This window comes from Lissotriton helveticus, chromosome 5_1, assembly GCF_964261635.1.
Source record: "Lissotriton helveticus chromosome 5_1, aLisHel1.1, whole genome shotgun sequence".
NCBI classification, from domain to species: Eukaryota; Metazoa; Chordata; class Amphibia; order Caudata; family Salamandridae; genus Lissotriton; species Lissotriton helveticus.
In genome coordinates, this window is record NC_136065.1 from 263,931,930 (window position 1) to 263,958,560 (window position 26,631).

General features: G+C 47.8%; 1 protein-coding gene across 10 annotated transcripts in view; it reads right to left on the reverse strand.

Moving 5' to 3' along the window:
* Positions 1-26,631, reverse strand: part of LOC144754418 (zinc finger protein 618-like) — a 1,175,017-nt gene that overhangs the window by 865,018 nt on the left and 283,368 nt on the right. For 9 of the 10 annotated variants that reach the window (XM_078642172.1, XM_078642166.1, XM_078642168.1 and 6 more), the window contains one exon: positions 18,189-18,230. In XM_078642172.1, coding sequence (XP_078498298.1) covers positions 18,189-18,230 — 42 coding nt within the window. The remainder of the gene's footprint in view (positions 1-18,188; positions 18,231-26,631) is intronic. The other variant, XM_078642165.1, reaches the window with a different exon arrangement.

Below are 26,631 nucleotides of genomic sequence, written 5' to 3' on the forward strand. Positions count from 1 at the left end.
ATGCAGTCACACTCACTCATGCAGTCACTCTCACTCATGCAGTCACTCTCACTCATGCAGTCACTCTCACTCATGCAGTCACTCTCACTCCTGCAGTCACTCAAGCAGTCACTCTCACTCATGCAGTCACTCATGCAGTCACTCTCACTCATGCAGTCACTCATGCAGTCACTCATGCAGTCACTCTCACTCATGCAGTCATTCTCACTCAGGCAGTCACTCTCACTCAGGCAGTCACTCATGCAGTCACTCTCACTCTGCAGTCACTCATGCAGTCACTCATGAAGTCACAGTCACTCATGCAGTCACACTCACTCATGCAGTCACACTCACTCATGCAGTCACTCTCACTCATGCAGTCACACTCACTCATGCAGTCACACTCACTCATGCCGTCACTCTCACTCATGCCGTCACTCTCACTCATGCCGTCACTCTCACTCATGCCGTCACTCTCACTCATGCCGTCACTCTCACTCATGCCGTCACTCTCACTCATGCAGTCACTCATGCAGTCACTCTCACTCATGCAGTCACTCTCACTCATGCAGTCACTCATGCAGTCACTCTCACTCATGCAGTCACTCATGCAGTCACTCTCACTCATGCAGTCACACTCAATCATGCAGTCACACTCACTCTGCAGTCACTCTCACTCTGCAGTCACTCACTCTGCAGTCACTCATGCAGTCACTCATGCAGTCACTCATACAGTCACTCATGAAGTCACAGTCACTCATGCAGTCACTCTCACTCATGCAGTCACTCTCACTCATGCAGTCACTCTCACTCATGCAGTCACTCTCACTCATGCAGTCACTCTCACTCATGCAGTCACTCTCACTCATGCAGTCACTCTCACTCATGCAGTCACTCTCACTCATGCAGTCACTCTCACTCATGCAGTCACTCTCACTCATGCAGTCACACTCACTCATGCAGTCACTCTCACTCATGCAGTCACTCTCACTCTGCAGTCACTCATGCAGTCACTCTCACTCTGCAGTCACTCATGCATTTACTCATGCAGTCACTCATGAAGTCACAGTCACTCATGCAGTCACAGTCACTCATGCAGTCACACTCACTCATGCAGTCACACTCACTCATGCAGTCACTCTCACTCATGCAGTCACTCTCACTCATGCAGTCACTCTCACTCATGCAGTCACTCTCACTCCTGCAGTCACTCAAGCAGTCACTCTCACTCATGCAGTCACTCATGCAGTCACTCTCACTCATGCAGTCACTCATGCAGTCACTCATGCAGTCACTCTCACTCATGCAGTCATTCTCACTCAGGCAGTCACTCTCACTCAGGCAGTCACTCATGCAGTCACTCTCACTCTGCAGTCACTCATGCAGTCACTCATGAAGTCACAGTCACTCATGCAGTCACACTCACTCATGCAGTCACACTCACTCATGCAGTCACTCTCACTCATGCAGTCACACTCACTCATGCAGTCACACTCACTCATGCCGTCACTCTCACTCATGCCGTCACTCTCACTCATGCCGTCACTCTCACTCATGCCGTCACTCTCACTCATGCCGTCACTCTCACTCATGCCGTCACTCTCACTCATGCAGTCACTCATGCAGTCACTCTCACTCATGCAGTCACTCTCACTCATGCAGTCACTCATGCAGTCACTCTCACTCATGCAGTCACTCATGCAGTCACTCTCACTCATGCAGTCACACTCAATCATGCAGTCACACTCACTCTGCAGTCACTCTCACTCTGCAGTCACTCACTCTGCAGTCACTCATGCAGTCACTCATGCAGTCACTCATACAGTCACTCATGAAGTCACAGTCACTCATGCAGTCACTCTCACTCATGCAGTCACTCTCACTCATGCAGTCACTCTCACTCATGCAGTCACTCTCACTCATGCAGTCACTCTCACTCATGCAGTCACTCTCACTCATGCAGTCACTCTCACTCATGCAGTCACTCTCACTCATGCAGTCACTCATGCAGTCACTCTCACTCCTGCAGTCACTCAAGCAGTCACTCTCACTCATGCAGTCACTCATGCAGTCACTCTCACTCATGCAGTCACTCATGCAGTCACTCTCACTCATGCAGTCATTCTCACTCAGGCAGTCACTCTCACTCATGCAGTCACTCATGCAGTCACTCTCACTCATGCAGTCATTCTCACTCAGGCAGTCACTCTCACTCATGCAGTCACTCATGCAGTCACTCTCACTCATGCAGTTACTCATGCAGTCACTCTCACTCATGCAGTCACTCTCGCAGTCACTCTCACTCATGCAGTCACTCTCACTCATGCAGTCACTCTCACTCATGCAGTCACTCATGCAGTCACTCTCACTCCTGCAGTCACTCAAGCAGTCACTCTCACTCATGCAGTCACTCATGCAGTCACTCTCACTCATGCAGTCACTCATGCAGTCACTCATGCAGTCACTCTCACTCATGCAGTCATTCTCACTCAGGCAGTCACTCTCACTCAGGCAGTCACTCATGCAGTCACTCTCACTCTGCAGTCACTCATGCAGTCACTCATGAAGTCACAGTCACTCATGCAGTCACACTCACTCATGCAGTCACTCTCACTCATGCAGTCACTCTCACTCATGCAGTCACACTCACTCATGCAGTCACACTCACTCATGCAGTCACTCTCACTCATGCAGTCACTCTCACTCATGCAGTCACTCATGCAGTCACTCTCACTCCTGCAGTCACTCAAGCAGTCACTCTCACTCATGCAGTCACTCATGCAGTCACTCTCACTCATGCAGTCACACTCACTCATGCAGTCACACTCACTCATGCAGTCACTCTCACTCATGCAGTCACTCTCACTCATGCAGTCACTCTCACTCATGCAGTCACTCTCACTCATGCAGTCACTCATGCAGTCACTCTCACTCATGCAGTCACTCATGCAGTCACTCTCACTCATGCAGTCACTCTCACTCATGCAGTCACTCATGCAGTCACTTATGAAGTCACAGTCACTCATGCAGTCACACTCACTCATGCAGTCACACTCACTCATGCAGTCACACTCACTCATGCAGTCACACTCACTCATGCAGTCACACTCACTCATGCAGTCACACTCACTCATGCAGTCACACTCACTCATGCCGTCACTCTCACTCATGCCGTCACTCTCACTCATGCAGTCACTCTCACTCATGCAGTCACTCTCACTCTGCAGTCACTCATGCAGTCACTCTCACTCATGCAGTCACTCTCACTCATGCAGTCACTCATGCAGTCACTCTCACTCATGCAGTCACTCATGCAGTCACTCTCACTCATGCAGTCACTCATGCAGTCACACTCAATCATGCAGTCACTCTCACTCTGCAGTCACTCTCACTCTGCAGTCACTCATGCAGTCACTCTCACTCTGCAGTCACTCATGCAGTCACTCTCACTCATGCAGTCACTCATGCAGTCACTCTCACTCATGCAGTCACTCATGCAGTCACACTCAATCATGCAGTCACTCTCACTCTGCAGTCACTCTCACTCTGCAGTCACTCTCACTCTGCAGTCACTCATGCAGTCACTCTCACTCTGCAGTCACTCATGCAGTCACTCTCACTCTGCAGTCACTCATGCAGTCACTCATGCAGTCACTCATGGAGTCACAGTCACTCATGCAGTCACACTCACTCATGCAGTCACACTCACTCATGCAGTCACACTCACTCATGCAGTCACACTCACTCATGCAGTCACTCTCACTCATGCAGTCACTCTCACTCATGCAGTCACTCATGCAGTCACTCTCACTCCTGCAGTCACTCAAGCAGTCACTCTCACTCATGCAGTCACTCTCACTCATGCAGTCACTCATGCAGTCACTCTCACTCTGCAGTCACTCATGCAGTCACTCATGCAGTCACTCATGCAGTCACTCATGGAGTCACAGTCACTCATGCAGTCACACTCACTCATGCAGTCACACTCACTCATGCAGTCACACTCACTCATGCAGTCACACTCACTCATGCAGTCACTCTCACTCATGCAGTCACTCATGCAGTCACTCTCACTCATGCAGTCGCTCTCACTCATGCAGTCACTCATGCAGTCACTCATGCAGTCACACTCACTCATGCAGTCACACTCACTCATGCAGTCACTCTCACTCATGCAGTCACTCGTGCAGTCACTCTCACTCCTGCAGTCACTCAAGCAGTCACTCTCACTCATGCAGTCACTCATGCAGTCACTCTCACTCATGCAGTCACTCATGCAGTCACTCTCACTCATGCAGTCATTCTCACTCAAGCAGTCACTCTCACTCATGCAGTCACTCATGCAGTCACTCTCACTCATGCAGTTACTCATGCAGTCACTCTCACTCATGCAGTCACTCTCGCAGTCACTCTCACTCATGCAGTCACACTCACTCATGCAGTCACTCTCGCAGTCACTCTCACTCATGCAGTCACACTCACTCATGCAGTCCCACTCACTCATGCAGTCACTCTCACTCATGCAGTCACTCTCACTCATGCAGTCACTCTCACTCATGCAGTCACTCTCACTCATGCAGTCACTCTCACTCATGCAGTCACTCTCACTCATGCAGTCACTCATGCAGTCACTCTCACTCATGCAGTCACTCTCACTCATGCAGTCACTCTCACTCATGCAGTCACTCATGCAGTCACTCATGCAGTCACTCATGCAGTCACTCATGCAGTCACTCATGCAGTCACTCTCACTCATGCAGTCTCTCATGCAGTCACTCTCACTCATGCAGTCGCTCTCACTCATGCAGTCACTCATGCAGTCACTCATGCAGTCACTCATCCAGTCACTCATGCAGTCACTCATGCAGTCTCTCATGCAGTCCCTCTCACTCAAGCAGTCACTCATGCAGTCACTCTCACTCATGCAGTCACTCTCACTCATGCTGTCACTCTCACTCATGCTGTCACTCTCACTCATGCTGTCACTCTCACTCATGCTGTCACTCTCACTCTGCATATGATCACAACAGATATCACCCAAACTCCTGTAGTTGCATTTATGGGCTACACAGCAGATATACCCTCGGCATACCGAAGATTCACGGCACTGAGCCTTTTTTTAGCTGAGCGGAGGATGGGGTGCAGAATCACGATGGGACAGAGGGAGGGCGCCCAAATGTGAAGTTTGGATCGGAGATCTCCTCTTATGGCAAGAATAGACATTGATATATGCAGAACTACTGCCCACAGGTCGAGGCCAAGAGATATTAGAACCCACTGCACCCATGCCGGTTTACTAATCCGGAGGCCACTAGTGATTCTATGAAGCTCCTCACCTCCAGCGATTAGATCAGACGAACCAGGCAATACCAAACTCGGAACATATACACTCAGAATGCATGTAATCTCCTCCTCCCCTCCCCCATGGGAAAAAGGCTAAAAAACAAACCACGCACGCTCCTGGAAACTTGAGGCTATAGGGTAATAGGATAAGACACCCCTGGACTACATCACTATTGCAGCGCGAGTCGGCCCTGCCCCGCCATTACACAAACTCGGCCGAGACTCTGTTCTGAGCGGTGAAATCCCCAAAATAGAAAAAACAGACAGGTGTTCATTTATGTATGCTAATGTTCATGAAACTCTTTGAAATGTGAATCCGCTATGTTTCTAATGATGCTGTAATGCAGAAATTTTAATAAAAGAAATGTAAAAAAAAAATGCTGGCCCTGGCAGCAAGTGTTGCCACTTTACATATGAAATAGCAAGACTTCTAGGCTTTGTCATTGCATGTTTTAATGGGTAACAAGATTCTGTCCTGGCATGACTCCAGTTTAAATCCATAATCGGAGTTGAACTAGAATACCAGATTTGATGCTATGGAATTCAAGCCATTCTGAACCCCGCAGAGCTTGCACTGGGGTTTATTGGAAACTCCATTAGAGGCACTTAAAACTTGTATGTGCATAGAAGAACGTGCTGCCAGAAAGTCTTGCTTTGCACTTTATAAGAGTATAAGGATTAAAAAAATCACACAACTATCAAGTGACTAAAAATGCCACCCTACCTGGTCCAGGCGCCAACCCTGTTACCTCGAAATGCTGCGAATGATGCGCAGTGGCCTTTCTGCAAGCGTTCAAGCAATACTTTCAGACGCGCTGCCGACACACAGAGAGCTTGCAGTGCAACGTAGTAGAAGCTGAGGCAGGAGGTTTTATATTTTGTGTACCTCCTTTTCAGTGAATGGACATTTTCCTATCCGCGCATAGCCATCGAAGCACTCTTGTGACATCAAGTCCTTTTCTGGGGATCCTCAAAAGTCCGGCCAGGCATTACCTTTTGGTTAAATCCTGCCAGCTGGGCTGCGAGAGCCTTGTTACGGGTTGCTAGAGCCTTGTTACTCGTGGCCACTCCTTCACTCAAGCCAGCATCTGTTACTGGCCCCCAAGGAATGGGAGAGAAAGGGTGCCCTGTCTTTGGCAAATATTTCTCCCGGCCCGGGCAGACAACGTACAACTACTGGAAAGCTATCCTAAGAAATTATCTTTCTATGGTAGGCACTGCATATTGCACCAAGGCACACCAGCCAGACACTTGGTTGCAAAGTATCACACAGCACACCACAAAGGGGCGCGGAGACACGGAGAAGAGGCGCTGACAGGGAGAGCTTTCCCGTGAAATAGATCCAAAAAAATGAAAGAAGCTCAAGAGTGGTGAGAGCGCACGCGCCACTGCGGGCATATGTTTTTAATTACCGCGGACATGACGGCCGCGATAATTGAAGATATATGGCCTTGAGTGCGCGTAACAGACACCAATAGGCCATGGGCAGGAGCTACGCGACCGCCCATGGCCTATTGCGTGTTCCGTTTTAAAACTACACGCACGCAAAGGCCAATGAAAATGGACCTATAAAATAACACGCACGAGCTGCGTGGAATTCCTAGGTCCATTTTCAAAACCCCCGAGAAAAGGACTCTGGGCTGCGTGCGCGACACTGCTTGCGCAGTGTACGCTAGGCCCGAGACCTAAAAATGATTCAATCAATGAAAGAATGATAAAAGGTGTGCACTTCAACTCTATATTTTTGTAATGGCAGCGGGGACAGTAAAAGCTATAATGTGCTTATATAGGCGAATGGTGGAAGAGGGCCTGCAACCACTGAGTCAATTAAAGGGGAAGTGGGAGGCGGACTTGGGTAAAGACATTCCAGAAGTGACATGGGCTAAGATAATGGAAAGAGAAAGGAAGGGCAACCTAAATGCTAGATTCCAACTTATCCATTTCTTTATAGTACATAGGGCGTATTTAACACCAGAGCAGATAAATAAATATTTTAACGTGGATACAGCCCACTGCCCCCGATGCCATTTGGATGCGGCAGACTTCCACCATATGATGTGGAGTTGCCCGCAGCTAGGAACGTATTGGGAGGAGGTGGTTGATGTACTGTGCTGAGTGATGAATAGGCAGATAGAACCCGACATTGGCGCATGCATACTACACTGGTATCCCCACACGGCGCAAACAAAGGTCACAAGTAAGTTCTTCGACCTGGGTTGCTGCTAGCTAAGAGAGAATTAACCCCTTCCATGCTGGGCCGATTCTGCTCCCGTGCTGAAGATTTCAGCGCGGGTGCGGTCATGACGGCCCCCAGCTGTCATCAGCACACGAGCACTGTAGTGCATGACGGCTGGGGGGCGTCATCAGCATGCAAGGGATTAACAAGGCAATGGAAATCCAGGTGGGGACCTACCATAGAGCGGTGGAGGGTGGAGTTTACTACATGGGTGGCTAGCAAGAGTGTGGTTAGGTTCCAGCAGGCTAGGAGAGCTAACAACGAAAAGGCGCTGGAAACCGCAAAAGCATGGGAAGCATTTGTCGCGGTGCTGATGTTCCGGAATTGGAATCGGATACTGAGTCGCTGGATGCACCGCAGGAGACTCCCTGAATACACAGCTTATAACGAGGCTCCCGTAGACTTTGGGGATCAGGGTGCGGGATAGGAATTGCCTAGGCCAGGGCACCGCACTAGAAGAATACGTGAGCCACACACCCTAGCAAAGATGTGATAATTCTTTGCTTAGATTACTTAGAACACAACAGTGGGTGGGGTTAAGGAGGATGGACCACTCCCAGATGCCTTTAAATTCTGGGTACAGCAAATGAGATGCTGTGCCACCCTGCTTGTTGATGTAATCAATCGTGGTCGTAATGTTCGTGGCAGATGAGCACTGCAAAACTGTGTATTCTGGGAAGGAACGCCTGCAAGGCTAGGGCAAGGCTAGATGTATTACCTGAGCTTAGCAGACTGATGTGTCGAAGCCAAGAAGGTTGCGATTTGCCACCGACTTGAAGATCTTGGAGATAAGCTCCTCGCCCCTCACAGGAAGCAGCAATGGTGATGACTAAAGGAGAAGTCTAAGGAAGTAATGACCTGCCGATTGAGAGATGTTCCTGCCGTGTCTACCAGGATAGGGTGTTGACCATGCTCAGAGTGACCTGTATGAGATCGTCGAAAGATCCTGTAGCTTGAATCCACTGCCCTTCCAATTCCTCTTGCAGTGGCGCATCCGCAGACGGCAGAATGGAACTGGAGGAATGCAAGATGACATCATCCCTAGGAGGGATTTGTAGAGGCCATGGGAAAGACACTTTTTTATTTGCACTAATTTTGCCAGAGTCATCAGTTTGAATAGCCTCTCTGGTGTGGGGTAAACTTTGGTGAGCGTTTTATCCAGCATGGCCCCCAAAAACATTATGTTTTGTGATGGATGAAGAGTTGACGGATCTGTGTTCAGAGTGAGGACCAGTTCTCAGAAAAGGTTCATGCAGGCTGTTGTTGACCTTTGTGTGGCCCAACTAGAAGGTGCCTAGACCAACCAGTTGTCGAGATAAGGGAATACTTGATGTTTGTGTTGTCTCAGAAAGGCTGCTTCCCGTGCCAAGCCCTTGTAGAGATGCGAGGAACGGATTTCACCTTGAACCGATAGTGGCTGTCAGCTACTGTGAATCCTAGATATTTTCTGTTCTTTGAGTGGATTTGAAAATGAAAATACACATCATGTAGCCTGAGGGTTAGCATAAACTCTTCTTGGTTTCAGAACTGCAGTGTATCCTGCAGTTTTACCATGCAGAATGCCTGTTTCCAGAGATAGGTGTTCAGGCTTCTCAGGTCTAGAATCATTCACCACTGCCTTGACTTCTTGCGGACCAAGAAGCAATGAGAATAGAAACCTTTTCCTATGTGGGCTACAGGAACTCTCTCTATAGTTCCTTTTTGGAGCATGGTTAGTACATCCAACATGAAGAGTTTTGAGAGTGGGTTGGAGGCAGTGTTTAGATGAACTCTAATATATGGCCTAATTGAACAAGGTCTCACTGTCACACCTGCTAGCTGTAGGAAATCAGTAGTGGCAATAGCCATGGTACAAACAATTTCAGACTATGTGTGCTCACCATCCTGCAATACTTTCTTGACTTCCGCTTTGATATCCTCGGCTAGTTTGTCGAGGTACGGACCGATGTCCGACCACATCAGGCGGTCGTACCTTCCAAGAACCGCCAAGGAGTTTGAAACATCACCGTGAGTGCTAACATGGAGGGGAAACGTTTCCTGATGCTGTCCAGGCGCCTCCCTCCTTGTCTGGAGGCGCTTAAATAAGTGCTGATGGGTTTTTGGACTGGCGCTGGGCTGCCTGGGTGACAACAGAATCTGGCTTAGGGTGCCCAGTGACACATGCGGGACCATCTTTAGGAGCCGTGTACTTCTTATCAAGGCGTGGTAACTCTCCCAGATATAATCAATAACAGGCACAGCCCTGATTCTCTTATGAAAGGGCTCTTTAAAGTCGTGCATTTGTTTTGTGTGCATTGGCAAATAGAACCATCTTGCTGCCCCCTCGAGAAGGTTATGAAAGACTCCTATATCTTCAGGAGGGGAATCTACAGGAGGCGATGTTGGCGTTGATCTCATGTAATTGTCCTATTCAGTCTAAGAGTTACTGAGCGCACTCCTTCCCTATCATCATCTGAGGATGTGGGATCGTGGAGGGGATCCACTTGTGGGGTGTACCAGAAAGAAGGAGGCAAAAGGAGCGGTCATGGAGGCTATTGGGTGGAACGATGCACTGGAGGAGACTTCACATGTGGACAAGCTTACCTAGTGGAAGGCGATGTTGGAGTTAAACGCTTTCAATAGTAAGCATTAACTGCAGGTCAGACACCAATGATGAAGGAAGACAAACCATTTCTTCCCGGTACTGTTAATGGAACTGCTCTAGAGAAGCATAGTAGTTCTGGTCATCGTACTCCTCTTCGTCATCATTGCCCTCTTGGCATTTGACATGCAACTCAGAAGACTTATGCGCAATGCCAAAGGGCAGTCGTCATCAGTCATCTTCATCTGGAAGGTTAGGAGGCAATAATGGTGACACCCTACTCAGAGAAGTATGAGAAGGGATGAAATGTTTTAGTTTTTCATGCTTTTGTGATTTTCTTCTTGTCAAAAAAATAGTCAAGGAGGATGTCGTCGAGGCGAAAGACAGTATTTTCAGTGTCAATGCCGTGTCGATAATTTTGTCACAAACGGCAGTGTTTTCATCGACGGGAGTGTCTTTACCGTTGATGCAAGGGTCGCCACTGTTGATGGTGGTGCTGTTGTCAACGAGGCTAGAACAATATTCTGCATCGACGGAATTGGTGTCTGGCTCATCAACGAAAAGGCAGTCGCCGAGAAGGAGGAGGTTGTCGATAATGTGGCGACAGTTCTGGTAGTGGAGGCGGTGGTTGCCTCCGTCGACGATCTTGCTGTCGACAGTGAAGAAGATGGCTTCTTAAAAGTGTGAAGTACCGGAGGCGGAGGTGTAGGAGGCCTAGAACCCATTTTTGTAAGTCTTTTTGAGGAGGAAATGCTCTCTTTTTTCTCTGTTTGTCTTGAAGAGACCTCACCTTGTGGACACTTAGATGGGCTTCACTCCCTGTCAGACATACAAGTGGTCTTCTTGGAGAATTTTTTTAGGTGGTTCCTGAGAGGGGCCAGAAAGGGAAACCTCTCTTTCTCTCTTCTAAAGCCTCCTTGAGGAAGATGAAGAATCTTCACTGTCCTCATACTCTGACAGAGGTGTATTTCTGGATTTAAGCCTCTGAAGCCATAACAACAGCCACCCTTCATGATCTTTAAAGGTTTTATTTGTGTGATGGATAAAGGCAGTAAATGCAGTTTTGATGAGGGTCATCAGAATTCAACCTTTCTTTGCTGTTTCTGCCATGGCATGGTTATTTGCTACATTTGTGTAGGGGAGGCCCGTATGGTCCCTCCCCCAGCCCCAGGGACCGCCACCTCCACAGAACTAATGTAATGGGGGAGTCTCATGGGCCCCCCCTTGCACCGGGGACCACTAACGTTTAATTTTTTATATGGTGGGGCCTCATCGACCCCCTAACCCTGGACCCCAGGGACCACTACCTCCCTGGGGCCTAAGTGCACTGGGTTGTTCTCCTCTTCGGCGTCCACCACCTCCCCAGGGCAGGCCCTTAATAAAGGAAGGAGGGGGCTGCATCCCCCCCCCACCCCTGTAGTCATGTATGGCCTTGGAGATCACCACCCCCAGAGCCGGCTCCTGCTATGTCCCAGGTGCCCATCCCAGAACATAGCTGTTTGCTATGGGTTGGTGAGAGGCCCAGGTAAGGTAGGCTATGCAGCCTCTCCCAGAATAACGAAAAATGTTTTAAAACAGTTTAGTCGCCGGAGGCCCAACCCCCTTTCTCCATCACTCTGCAAATTCTCCTCCTGGCGCACTGCCAGTTGGGGGATGAAGTCCCCTTGAGTCCAGAGGGTCCTTGGGGGCCAATTAACCCCCCCGTTACCTCCAGTAGGTTCCACACAGTGAGATTGCTGAGAGGTTATCGGGGGACATGCCCCCTTTCTCCACCATTCTGCAATCGCGCCTCCTGGTGCACTACTGCTTGGGGGATGAAGGCCCCTTGGCTGCTGAGGGACCTTGGGGAAAAGAAGGCCTCCTGTTGCCTTCAGCAAGTCCCTTACTAAAGGATTCCTGAGAGCTGGTAGGAGGTACTGCCCCCTTTACCCACCCCTCTGCAAACATGACCACTAGTTAAACAACCATAGAAATTCACTTAAAAAAACAAAGGTTACACAGACGTTATGTTTAGGAAATAGAATTTGAAAAACCTTAGAAAATCACAGAAAAAAATCCAAAGGTTACAAGGACATTTTAGTTCGGCTCATATTTCACTTGTACAAAACCAGTAAAATTCTGCAGTTATAGTTACCAGAGCTAACTATAACTTACGACCCGCAATTCACTGCTTATGACCTCACATATTAAATCACTCATGACATGGTTAGTGACATTACTGATGACATCTCCCTGAATCACTTTCCTTCTACACCTCTTAGAGGTATTTAACACAGTTAACCATCCTGCACTGTGGAAGTCTCTAAAAGACAGGATCGGCTTTACATGCACAATTCTCAATTGGTTCACCTCTTTTCTGAATAACAGAGGTTAAAGAATTTCCAACACATGTAGGGTAATTGAAGGGGTCTAACACGGTTCAGTTCTTTCACCTACACTTTTCAACCTGTACATGGAACCAGTCCTGAAAAACACTAATATTTCTTTCCACCTTTATTCTGATTGTACTCAGCTCCACATGAACATTTCTTCTGTGAATGCCACTGCAATGATAGCCGCAGATATTCTTGGTTGGATGGAATACGATCAACGCAAACGTAACCCTTTAAAAACAGAATTCCTGTTGCCAGCGCTCCTAATTGATCCACAGCGATACAAAAGGGGGTGATGGACGGAGCGTTTGAGCAAATCAAACACTCATCCCCAGTCAACTGATCTGAGTTTAAACCATCACCATTCTTTAGCCCACTCAGCCACCCCATTTCAGACGTGGCTATATGCAAATCAGTCTGACCCTGTGCCTCATGGGAACAGTCCAGCCCGAACTGCCAAGCCATGTCTTCCATGGACCGGAAACCAGCATCCTGGGACCGGTTTCGGATTCATAATCCTCATCAGCCAGGCTATCTTGAATCCAACGGCCAAGTGAGCAAGGGACTCACGTCTGAGCATACCCTGCCACACTTAGGGCGAACAAAGCGATACAAAAGGGATTATGAATCCGAAACCGGTCCCATGATGCTTGTTTCCGGTCCATGGAAGACATGGCTTGGCAGTTCGGGCTGGACTGTTCCCATGAGGCACAGGGTCAGACTGATTTGCATATAGCCATGTCTGAAATGGGGTGGCTGAGTGGGCTAAAGAATGGTGATGGGTTAAACCCAGATCAGTTGACTGGGGGTGAGTGTTTGATTTGCTCAAACGCTCCGTCCATCATCCCCTTTTGTATCGCTTTGTTCGCCCTTAGTGTGGCAGGGTATGCTCAGACGTGAGTCCCTTGCTCACTTGGCCACTGGATTCAAGATAGCCTGGCTGATGAGGATTATGAATCCGAAACCGGTCCCAGGATGCTTGTTTCCGGTCCATGGAAGACATGGCTTGGCAGTTCGGGCTGGACTGTTCCCATGAGGCACAGGGTCAGACTGATTTGCATATAGCCATGTCTGAAATGGGGTGGCTGAGTGGGCTAAAGAATGGTGATGGATTAAACCCAGATCAGTTGACTGGGGGTGAGTGTTTGATTTGCTCAAATGCTCCGTCCATCATCCCCTTTTGTAATCGCTTTGTTCGCCCTAAGTGTGGCAGGGTATGCTCAGACGTGAGTCCCTTGCTCACTTGGCCACTGGATTCAAGATAGCCTGGCTGATGAGGATTATGAATCCGAAACCGGTCCCAGGATGCTTGTTTCCGGTCCATGGAAGACATGGCTTGGCAGTTCGGCCTGGACTGTTCCCATGAGGCACAGGGTCAGACTGATTTGCATATAGCCATGTCTGAAATGGGGTGGCTGAGTGGGCTAAAGTATGGTGATGGATTAAACCCAGATCAGTTGACTGGGGGTGAGTGTTTGATTTGCTCAAACGCTCCGTCCATCATCCCCTTTTGTATCGCTTTGTTCGCCCTAAGTGTGGCAGGGTATGCTCAGACGTGAGTCCCTTGCTCACTTGGCCACTGGATTCAAGCAAGCCGGGCTGAAGACGGCTGGAATGCCAAAAACCGGTCCTCAGTAGCTCGTTTCCGGTCCAGGGAAGACATGGCTTGGCAGTTCGGGCTGGACTGTTCCCATGACGCACAGGGTCAGACTGATTTGTATACAGCCATGTCTGAACTGGGGTGGCAGAGTGGGCTAAAGAACGGTGATGGATTAAACCCAGATCTCTTGACTGGGTGCGAGTGTTTGATTGATTCAGATGCTCCGTCCATCACCACCCCCTTTTGTACCGCTTTTGGCCGCCATGAGTGTGGCAGGGTAAGTTCAGACGTGAGTCCCTTGCTCACTTTGCCACTGGATTCAAGCAAGCCTGGCTGAAGACGGCTGGAATGCCAGAAACCGGTCCTCGGAAGCTTGTATCCGGTCCAGGGAAGACATGGCTTGGCAGTTCGGGCTGGACTGTTCCCATGAGGCACAGGGTCAGACTGATTTGCATATAGCCATGTCTGAACTGGGGTGGCAGAATGGGCTAAAGAACGGTGATGGGTTAAACCCAGATCTCTTGACTGGGTGTGAGTGTTTGATTGATTCAGATGCTCCGTCCATCACCACCCCCTTTTGTACCGCTTTTGGCCGCCATAAGTGTGGCAGGGTATGCTCAGACGTGAGTCCCTTGCTCACTTTGCCACTGGATTCAAGCAAGCCGGGCTGAAGACGGCTGGAATGCCAGAAACCGGTCCTCGGAAGCTTGTTTCCGGTCCAGGGAAGACATGGCTTGGCAGTTCGGGCTGGACTGTTCCCATGAGGCACAGGGTCAGACTGATTTGCATATAGCCATGTCTGAACTGGGGTGGCAGAGTAGGCTAAAGAACGGTGATGGATTAAACCCAGATCTCTTGACTGGGTGTGAGTGTTTGATTGATTCAGATGCTCCGTCCATCACCACCCCCTTTTGTACCCCCCCTAATTGATCCACATCAGTTAAAAAATGACTCAATAATACATACTCTCTAGATCACAATCCAAAGATTTTGTACTGCCTAAATCACTTGGCTTTTTATCAGAGAGAAAATCACTTGGCCAGAAACATAAAACTACAGACGTGCATAAACTCAAGTTAAGGGAGCACAACACCAACGGAAACTATTAAGGGAAATTATACTCTTTATCCATGGAGCAGGACCTCGAACTTGCAACACAGGATGTTGCTTTCTAGATTCCATTCTAAGCAGTATTTCCAAAATCCCACAGCGCCTCCTAAAGCAACTCTCCATGCAGCAGCCAGGCTCACCATTGGACCACAACAATGCAACCACATCAACCCACTACTAATCTCACTCAATTGACTTTTTTGTAGCCAGGTACCAATTCAAAATTCCCTGTATCAAATGCAAAGCAATTCAAATACCTATTTGTTTAACTACCTGGAAAAAAGGTTACCATCTAAGTTAGGCAGAAAACAGGCTCAAAGAAAAGGTCAAACAACTTTTTTCTGTAAACTCTTGCCTTCAAGAAAGTAAAGACTACAAAACAGTCTATCTCGGGAAATGCTCCCAGGATGTGGTTCTCCACTCCTCAAACAATCAGTTCTCTCATCAGATTGCAAATATTCAAGAGGGAATTCAAAGTCTTCTCCTTCTAACAATACTTACTTGTTAAGTAATAACGCCCTTGTCTGTTTTTTCGCTGCCATACCTTCTGCCACATCTTCTGGGCTCTGTTTCCAGCTACCATCCACCTGCCACTATTGGTCATCGCCTTCCCTGCTCCCGAGCGCGGACTGCCCTAGGACTTAATTTCCCAGGGGTTATTGCGTTCTCGCTGGAGGAGCCGCGATTTGCAGCGCCAGCCAGCCCATAAAGTTCTGTGGGGGCTCCCGCTGCGTGGGGCGCCCTTGCCTGTTTTTTCGCTGCCATTCCTTCTGCCACATCTTCTGGGCTCTGTTTCCAGCTACCACCCACCTGCCACTATTGGTCAACGCCTTCCCTGCTCCGGAGTGCGGACTGCCCTAGGACTTGGACCAGGCTTGGACCACGCTAGAAAAATTCCCTGGCTAAACTATGTTAGAAATCAATTTAATGACCTGAATCGACCAGAGTTTTTATGTTACGCCAGACTCTATCTGTTCCATATCCAGCAAAGACCTGAAAATGCTATGCTTGAATCACTTTGAGTCATTCAGAATTGCAGTGGAAATTAACAAAATATCTGTGCTTCAGCACCAAATGTTCTTGGTTGAATTCTATCCAACCTTACCTAGTCTGCTGTATAGGGGGATTTGATAGATACATTTTGGCCAGGTTTAGGTTTGAAAGCTTTCATCGTTTGGTAACCTTTCCTGCTGTAAACGATTGGTCTAGGGACCTCTCCCACTGCCCATACGATAATCTTTCTTTACAAACAACAATGCACGTGATATTTTTTTTGCAATTTTTATGCCAGGGAACGTGCAAGATGGATTACGCCTTATTTGAAGCAGGGAGCATGGCGGCAATGCAGCCCGGCTTTTCTATTCTTACAGACACTGGACAATGGGTACTGTATTGGAATTATGACTAGCCTTTTAAAAAGTATTCTGAGAAAATGGAAATCTATAACTTGCTAGCTTTAAAAAAAAAAAAGAAAAATGAAATTATATACTGATGTGATCACTGTTTATTTATGGAATATTTCCCAAATGTATTCTGCGTATGAATTTGTTATTTTAACTGTTGCTTTTATGATTTTATCAATTTTCTAAAATCGAATAAAGCATTTTCTGATCCTGAAATAATAATCATCAGTCATCCATCTGTTCCATAATATATCATTTATTTTATCATTTAATGAATGTGCAACATGTCAACAACTATATGTAGTGTGTGCTGGTGGCATACTGGTCTAGTTTGTGCTTTATAAAAACTATAAATATATAAATCACCCTTAAAGCTACAATAACCGCTTCGGCTGATCAAACACCGGCCAGGTGGCTAACCTATTTGCAGAGGGTTATAGTGATGGCAAGAATGGGGTTATTCTCCGGCAATGCAGCAGTTGATAAGAGCCCGTCTGGCGCTGCAGAGGAGCATCACTTGCAGCTGTGCAGAGTGTACTTGCTACTCTGAAGTGAGGTTGCTGCGGTGGCATGCTGCACTGAGGGGCTGGCAAGTTTTGTTTGAAATCATGGTTGGCTAGGCAGACTCACAGAAAGTCACCATCTTGTGACTGGCAAGACATGCATGTGGGATTTGCAGGGCACCATACTGTGCATCATTTATTGTCAATCATAAGAAGTCATCTTCCCAACCACAAATGCAAGTTTTTACAAAAGGCACATGCCATGTTGCTGCCATGCAAAGTACACTCTCCACTGCAGGAGTGCCACACACTTGCAGACATTTTACTATATTTGCCAGCATGTTTAGTCTCATTAGGTACATCAACCTGGAAGCATGCAAGGAGCTACATAAAAACAACACACATAAAACAGGATGAAGAAGATTAACAAAGCAAATCCTCAAAGAGGAAGGCAATACAGTTATGATGGAGAGGGATGAAAAAGAAAGAAAATTATCTAAAATCCGCATCTGCTGTACAAGGCTGCCTTGAAAAAATATCATTCACATGGGTTTAAGAAAAGCTGAACTGGAAGAGAAGCAATTTGACTGTACCAAATAACGTCTTTTGGATTAATTGCTACGCCTAACTAAAGTGGCAGAGATTTCCAAGCATTACCACGGATGACAAAGGTCATACTCTGTGGAGATTAACACACGTCCTTCAGAGAAGCACAGTTTCTCCTCGTTTTCCATACTATTGGTACAAGAGAAAAGAGAAGATACCTTGAGTAACAGGAGAAATAAGGGAGCTCAGTTTAAGAGCATAGTAAAACTGGACCTAGTGGGAGGAGGTTGCTACCCTCTAAGCCTTACAGGAAACTTTTACCAGATGGTTAACACATTTTAAAGATATCACAAGGCTAAAATACCCATAATGCTAAAACCAATATCGGTTTCATGAAGAGTTAAACTATTCACACATAATGGAGACAAATGTTTTAATGTTAACAGTCTACCTACATTTTAGTGTGGTGTGAAAAGGCTCATGATAAATGGTTGCCCAAACTGAAAACAACTTACCTGAGACTTGGTGTCTGTCAACAATGATCAAATTATTTTCTGCTGGAGAGTGAAGAAAAAAGAAGGCTTCATTAGGACATGTTCAAGGAAAGGACAGAAGTTTAAAATATGCTGCATGTTTTCTCAAACAGTATTATTCTCCGATATGTCAGTGATACAGGGATCTTCACCCACTTCGCTTCAGGTATTCAGTGGCAAAAACATTTACCTTGAAGACAACCTTTCAAATAATGTGGAAACAATGTACTAGAGAAACAACCCGTCATTAATTGTGGAAAGGATCCCAATATTTCTTCATTGTTCACAGCATTATAATGCCTCCTGGTGAAAAAAATGTACATTTCAAACATTTAAACCATAAACTGAGGCATCGTCCAGTCTCCTACTCAACTTACAAAAAAACACGGATTACCATCACATATTGCGACACTACAAAGAATTCTGCACCGGAAGTGCCACTTCATTCATACACATGGTAAATAAATGCTTGGTTCTTGCAGAGACAGTCGAAATCTAAGCAAAACTTGGAGATTCTCCCTACCAAAATGATTAGGCAAAGTAACATTCTTGAAATCACAACATCGCTTGGATGTTTGGGATCTAAGGTCCGTGGTGTCCTGTGCTCTATTGGCCATAAGTCCCTTGATATTGCACCAGTGGATACAGCTCTTCTGCTTTGCACCAATTCGTTTCCTTGTGCTTGGCCTTCTGGGTTCCCTCAGGATGTCCATGGTTCTATCTGGAACCCCTAGATGTCTGAACCCTAAGGGCTTTTTCTATGGTCTTCCCACCAACCGCCTTGGCTATCCGCCCGCTCGATTTAAATGTTGGCAGGTCACTGGAGGGTAGACCGCCACAGTTCTGTACCTCCGCCAGAATCTTTCTCCCGCTTCGACAGCAGCAGAGGCAGAGGCTGTCGCTGGAGGGATTCTCGCCAAGATTCCCGTCATCCAGATTTCAATGTGCCCTTCCATTGAGGAAACTGTAGCAGGGAAACCTCCAAGCACGAGTTGGCGGGATCGATGAAAAAGAGGTGAAAACTCATCTTTTTTTGTTGTCTTGAAAGCCAATGTCCAGGCCCTTTCTGTGCTACTGGTACTTGAAACGATGGTCAGCCACCCCATTGTCGCCGGAATCTAAGGTAAGCTTTTGTGTTGGGTGCAGGTATACATTCAATAGTGTTTGTATGTTATTGTTGTGCAATGCTATATGTTACCAAAGTGGGCAGTACACATTACCTACATGTACATTTTGACAGATTCACAACATATCTTTGTATTGAGATGAAAATTAGTAGTAGTACTCGCCTATCTCCACAACACCATGGCCTCACTCCAACAGGACTCTGTCACAGCGCAACCCAAACATCGAAAGCAGCACAGCACAATCCCGCAGGCATTAAGGCAACAGAGTACTGTTAGCCAGCAGAGAAGTGCGCTGCCACAGCAGTCTCTTGTCTATTGCTGTAAATATCTAAACACGGCACACAGACATGCTGTCGGAGTACTTGGGACGTAGTACCGCCAAGATCTAATTCAGGCCCCAAGTCTTCAGGAGCCAGGTTGCTAGACTGAGGCTCGTTTGGTTCCGCGTGAACTGTCCTCTTTGCACTGACAGGACATCCTGCGACACTGGTAGCTTTATTACTTTTCCCTAGGACATCTTCATCTCGTCGGACCATATTTGTCTTATCCATGTTGATCCTATCAAGATTAAGTCATGGGAGACTAATTGCACTTAATTATCACCAGTGGCGTCAGTGGTATTGGGGGGGGGGGGGGAAGTGAATGCAAATTTCTCTGACCGATCTAGCAACAGGCCATTCCCCTGGGACAGGTTGTCCATGTGCTTTGACCCAAAGGTTTTGCATTTCCTGGTGTGTCCCATTGATGAAAAACCTTTTCCAATACTTCTTTATTTCCCATTCATGTGCAACTTTTGCTTGTCTGTTTATTCTGTCTGCCTCTAAATTTTATATACCTGGTAGGTGCATTGTCATCAAGGTTATAGGTCTTTGGGAGGCCTTTTTCAAACGTTTTGGGCTACTGATGGCCCAAATGACCTAGTAGTCCCTTGCTTGTTGAGGTAAAACATTGTGTTGTCCATTTGGATTGGTACCGTCTTCCATGATACTTGTGCCTGACAGGCCCTCAGTGCCAGGATAACTGTCTTCAGTTCCATCACATTCATGTGTTTTACTGCTGCCTTTGTTTACCACAGATATCTGAGGCTCAGATTTCCCATGTGTGCTCCCCATTCCGTGTGGGAATCATCTGTAATGATGATCCCTTAGGGAACTGGTTGCAAGTAAGGCCTGCGCCTAATGCTACATTGCATAAAGTCCACCATACCATTTCCTTCTGTACCTTGAGTAACTGCCACTATATCCTCCCAACTCACCGTTGTTTGTGAACACTGATTTTGTATCCATTCTTGAACTGGTTTCATATGAAGTCTGGCATGTGGAATAAATAGGATGAATTAAGCCATCATGCCCATTAGTTTCCCAACCGTCCTCACTGTCAGAGATTGTCCATTCTGGTAAAAGTGAGTCAGTTGTGTTGAATAAATTTGCATCCCTGGAACTAAGTCTTGATCCTAGAAAAATCTTTTCCTTCTCCAACAGCGGGGAGGTTTTTGCCATGTTTATTGAAAAACCCAGTTTGTGCAGCGCATGCATGACGTTTTTTTTTACTCCTCGCCCATTGTGTAAGCTAGATTGTGTTTACTAGCCAGTTATCTAGGTAGGGGTATACTTGTGTTGCGTGTCTTCTTAGGTGTGCTGCTACCGCTGTCAGAAATTGTGTACACACTCTGGGTGAACATTTTATACCAAAAAGAAATATTATGAATTAATGGTGTACCAGGTTCAAAGGAATCTCTTGTGGTTCTTGTTCATTTGCAAATGCGTTTTTGAGGTCCATGCTCGCCATAAAGCACTGCGTTACGCTGACTAGAGTTCGGGCTTACACTGGGCAGCGGCGGTGCGTCCATTGGGGCGTTGGGGCGTTGCCCTCCCAATGCACACCGCCGCCATCCGGACTGCCAATGTGTGCCTAAATCACACATTCAGGAACGAGTTTCTGGCCGGCCGGTTACTGTGCCGGACCAGAAACCATCAGGAAAAAGGGGAGGCGGGGCTGTGCAGACACGCTAGTGCCGTGTCCTCTTTCGGACAGGTAATTTTCCTGCCCGGCGCTGACATGCGCACTAGCCTCCCCTTTGGGAGACCGGGGGTTGCCTCATGCCGCAGCCCCCAGTCTCCTAATGGGGCGGGGATAGGATGCGCCCACACGACCAAGGCAATAACAACGACAGCAGCAAGTGCCCCCTGGCACAGAGGAAACACGAGCAGCTGTAAATCCCCCCCAACTACCCTTCAAAGAGCAGCTGGAAATGGGGATTGCTCATTTATCATTCTGTTTTCAAACACCAGCATGACAGATTCTCAAAATACACGTGCTCTATCCACTATGCACTTTCCATTTTTGGTGAACGCACAAAAAAAAATCTTTCCTTTTTCTAAAGAAAAGTACATTTTTGTTTCAAAAATCCGATTTCATCTATTTTCCCCCAAATGTCAGCTTTCAATTTCCATAGACAATTGCATCACATTGTCTGATTCTGCGCCGTCAGAACAGGTGTTACCAGGACGTGCCAAGGATGTCAACATTGTACCAGCGCCACAAGTGTGCAGCGGCTGCCTACCCTCGTGCATAAACACCACACAGTGTCAGTCACGGACGTTAATATTCTAATGACAGCCACTGTTATGTGACATAAAGGCCACAATTAGCCCCGCGTGCTCATGCTCTGATGAGGATAGCCGTGCGACCCTTATGCTATGAATTACCCAAGGATGCCCTATATATGCCAAGATTGACCATTACTGTGCCAGTATGTCATCAGTGGACATAATTGTGCCAGAGTTGAACCCCTTGGGACATGAACCAGAGGGTAGCAGTGATGAACTAGAGGGTAGCAGTGATGAACTAGATGGTGACAGTGATGAAACAGAGGGTGGCAGTAATGAACTAGAGGGGGTGGCAGTGATGAACCAGAGAGTGGCAGTGATGAACCAGAGGGTGACAGTGGTGAACCAGGGGGTGGCAGTGGTGAACCAGAGGGTGGCAGTGGTGAACCAGAGGGTGGCTGTGATGAACCAGAGGTGCTGTGAGGAACCAGGGGGTGGCAGTGATGAACCAGGGGGTGGCAGTGGTGAACCAGAGGGTGGCAGTGGTGAACCAGAGGGTGGCAGTGGTGAATCAGAGGGTGCTGTGATGAACCAGAGGTGCTGTGATGAACCAGAGGGTGGCAGTGGTGAACCAGAGGGTGACAGTGATGAACCAGAGGGTGGCAGTGGTGAACCAGAGGGTGGCAGTGGTGAACCAGAGGGTGGCAGTGGTGAACCAGAGGGTGGCAGTGGTGAACCAGAGGGTGGCAGTAATGAACCAGAGGGTGGCAGTAATGAACCAGAGTGTGGCAGTGATGAACCAGAGAGTGGCAGTGATGAACCAGAGGGTGCTGTGATGAACCAGAGAGTGGCAGTAAAGAACCAGAGGGTGGCAATGGTGAACCAGAGGGTGACAGTGATGAACCAGAGGGTGGCAATGGTGAAGCAGTGGTGAACCAGAGGGTGCTGTGATGAACCAGAGAGTGGCAGTGATGAACCAGAGGGTGCTGTGATGAACCAGAGAGTGGCAGTAAAGAACCAGAGGGTGGCAATGGTGAACCAGAGGGTGACAGTGATGAACCAGAGGGTGGCAATGGTGAAGCAGTGGTGAACCAGAGGGTGCTGTGATGAACCAGAGGGTGGCAGTGATGAACCAGAGGGTGGCAGTGATGAACCAGAGGGTGGCAGTGATGAACCAGAGGGTGGCAGTGATGAACCAGAGGGTGGCAGTGATGAACCAGAGGGTGGCAGTGATGAACCAGAGGGTGGCAGTGATGAACCAGAGGGCAACAGTGATGAACCAGGGGGTGGCAGTGATGAACCAGAGGTGCTGTGATGAACCAGAGGGTGGCAGTGGTGAACCAGAGGGTACTGTGATGAACCACTCGATTTTCACATTTTTTCTCAATGGTGTTCGGGCATGCGCGCTGCGCTTGTGAGCTACAGTGCAGAAATCATTTTCCGCCTTACCACGTTCAAATGTCACCAGCCGCCACTGACACTGGGGGGTATTCCTTTCCATCGCTCGACGTACACCCGCTTGGCAGAGACCAGTCTTTCTGGCACTGACGGCCCAGTGTGGAGGACAAACAGTTATAGTTTCCTCGCTGAAGTCCCGCCTCACAACGGCGCCGCTAGGGACGCTGCAACTGGGAGACACTCAAGGGGCTGGGGGCACACTGCGCTCACCTCTACTCCTCCATGCTCGGACAAAGGGAGAGATTGCGAATGGGTGCCGAGCATTCTCCAATGGTCTCAGTACTCTTGCAGAGTTTTAGGCGCAAAGTTAGCGATGAGCACTCAGAAAAAATGAATCCCCACATCTAAAGGTTACCTGCTAGGGCCCAGGGCCTCCTACTTTTGTACCACCTGCCTCCTCGAAGGGTCTCGGGACAAAGCCTGGTGTACACATTACTACCCTGTGTATTGTGAGGGTGCTTCAGCACTGTATAAGTACTGGTACCTAGTAATTGTCACAATTAATTTCAGATTTACTGACAGCAGATACTTGTCAAGTGTACCTTTTTGACCCCAGTTGCTAATATAGAAATATATTACTCCTGAACACATAATTGCAGGTGGCAGTAGGGAGAGTGTTAACACTGACGCAAGGAAGCAAGCTATGTTCCCTAAACAAGGAATTTCTTGCTGCATCCTTGTAAAGGGCCACGTTCACAGCAGCAGAACCTCTGAGCAGGCAAATTCTGTTGGTGGTTGCACAACGAAGCTGCATCCTCTCGTGGGTAGGGGGGGATGGAGCTGAGCCTTTGGCGGCAACTAGAACCTCTGCTATAGGACTTCAGTGATTCGAGGATACAGATTCTTAGCAGGGTATTAAACAGGGAGCATGGTGATGCCCCGGGGAAATCCCTAAGTTGCCAGCTACCTAGCTGGAACAAGGATATTGAACATTGTTTGGAACACCATATACAGCCATAGAAGATAAAGCCCTGATGAAGTTCCTACTGTTTATGGAATGAAATGCATTGGCTGCACAGTGTATGTAAATAAAGAAAAAAGGATGAAAAAAGAGAAAATAAAGGTTTTGATACAATACGCTTGAGTGGACTTGTTTACCTGGTGCACCATCGTATGCTTTATTGACCAAGAACCTCTAGAGATCACTGAACAGCCTCCTAGGGATAAGACCAAGAGAGCATCATTCCCTCCCTCAGAACCTTTGAATAACTGCAGCAAGTGCTCTTGAAACATAGTACAGCACATGCAACAAACCCTACTATGCCTAGGCTGACTCCAATCGAAGATGGAGAGACTCGCAACTCAGATGATATGGTTGATGGGGAAGATCTTGGGACCCTGATCATAGAAACCGAGGTGCAGGGGCCCAATAGTCCATAGAGACCAGAGACCGTCCTCAAATACCCCAGGCTAAATTCTTCCCCCACCATGAGAGATATGGAATGGTAGAACGAGAAGGTATGCTTGACCTGGAGAATATACATTATCCTAGATCAGCAGACTGGGCTTCGGCGTCCAAAGTGGCACAATATTTGGTTAGCAGGATTCACCTGCTAACCAGACCTCAGTGCTCTGACCCTAAAGTGTATGTCGAATTGACTACACACATTTAGAAGTAAAAAGAGGCTGCACTGACGAAGAGTGCACCTCTTGCACCTGGTGGCTAGTGAAGAGATGGACTGTGCCTGCAGTGTCTCTCTCGTAAACCCAGTCAAGCCAAGGGAACTCCAAGGGCCAGCCTCCTGTTCACAGCACAGGGAAACGACAGCTGGATAAGCCTGCTGGAGCAAGTTGGAAGACCAAAGTCTTCAAGCTGCTACCAGCACCGCTGTGTAGCACAGAGGACCAAGACCCAACGCACAGAGTTGCAGCGGAGTTCGCTGAGCCCAGGAGTGCTAGTGGAGACTTGCTGGGACCCTCAGAAGGTGAGTTATAGACTCATGAATGATTGGCCTGTAACCACAACAACTGGCAACTGGTAGTCCAGTGGCGACTGGGCTTCAGCCAAACTAGAGAGGACTTTGTGGGACGTCGACCCTGCAACCAGAAACCCCTCATCTCCCTGGACTAAGGAATCTCTGCAGAAAGACATCCGTTGACCGTGTCACAACTACTGCTTTCTTAGAGCATCTTCATCATCTTTCATCCCTTACATCCCTTACATCAGGACCATTCCGTAGGAATCCACTGCGACACTGATAAAGTATTTGAGTATTATATAGCGCTGGCTAGACCCGGAGGTATCAGAGCACTTTACATAAGGATCCAAAAGTTACAAAATTACATCAGTTACAAGTTACATCAGTTACGAGAAAACATTTCAAGAGGATCGTAAGACGGAATAAATGAAGCTTAGAAGGGTAAGGGGTGGGGTAAAGGTGTAGGAGGGAGAAAGGATGGAGAAAGGATGGATGAAGAGATGAATGAGAGTCTACCCAAAGTCCGTCTGGGTAGGTGACGGCCGATGGGGAAGTTCACAGCCCATCTCCTCTATAGCTATCAGGTAGCTCCACCGTGCATCAGTCAAGCGGCTAGGTCTCAATGAGAAAAACAATAAGAAAGCAAAGAGAAGGGATAAATGGAGCGTAAAAGGGGAAATTGGGTGGAGTAAAGGGGTAGGAGGGAGAGTACAACGGAGAGATGAAGTGAAGTCTGCCCAATGTTCGGCTGGGTAGGTGACAGCCGAAGGGGTAGTCCACCGCCCATCTCCTCTATAGCTATCAAGAAGCTCCATTGGGCATCAGCCAAAAAGGTAGGTCTCTACGGACAATGTTGTTTATCCCAGTGTTAAAACAATGAGGTCCCACAAATGTTTTGGTGTCTGTTCGAAAGGTTAGCTTGATGCTTTGGCAGAAGGAAAAAGACACATTAAAGGGCTGAGCTCCATGAAGGTTGTAGAGGGTCACGGCACTTTGCGGGATCATCTGATAAGAAACTGGTAATGTTGGTGAAAAGCCCCCCCAGCATGGTGTAACAGAACAGGGTTTGAACCGAACTCTACCTTGTTGCAGTGTCCGACGGCGTTATCACTGAAAGGATTAGCCGAAATCGGAGTCTTGGGCGCCATCTTAGGGTCAAGCTCTGCTTGCATGAAGATCGCCATGGTGATGAGGCCGGCTTTGCAATGAAGCGCTCTTTAAAAACAGCAAACACTGAATTAACAATGATTGCCCAAATTGTCTTAGATTTCAACAAACAGTTCCACAGGAGAATGTAAAGCGATCCCCGTATTCCTCATATAGCCACCATCTTAGGGTTAGGCCGCTTTAGACCTAGATTATCGCAGGTTAA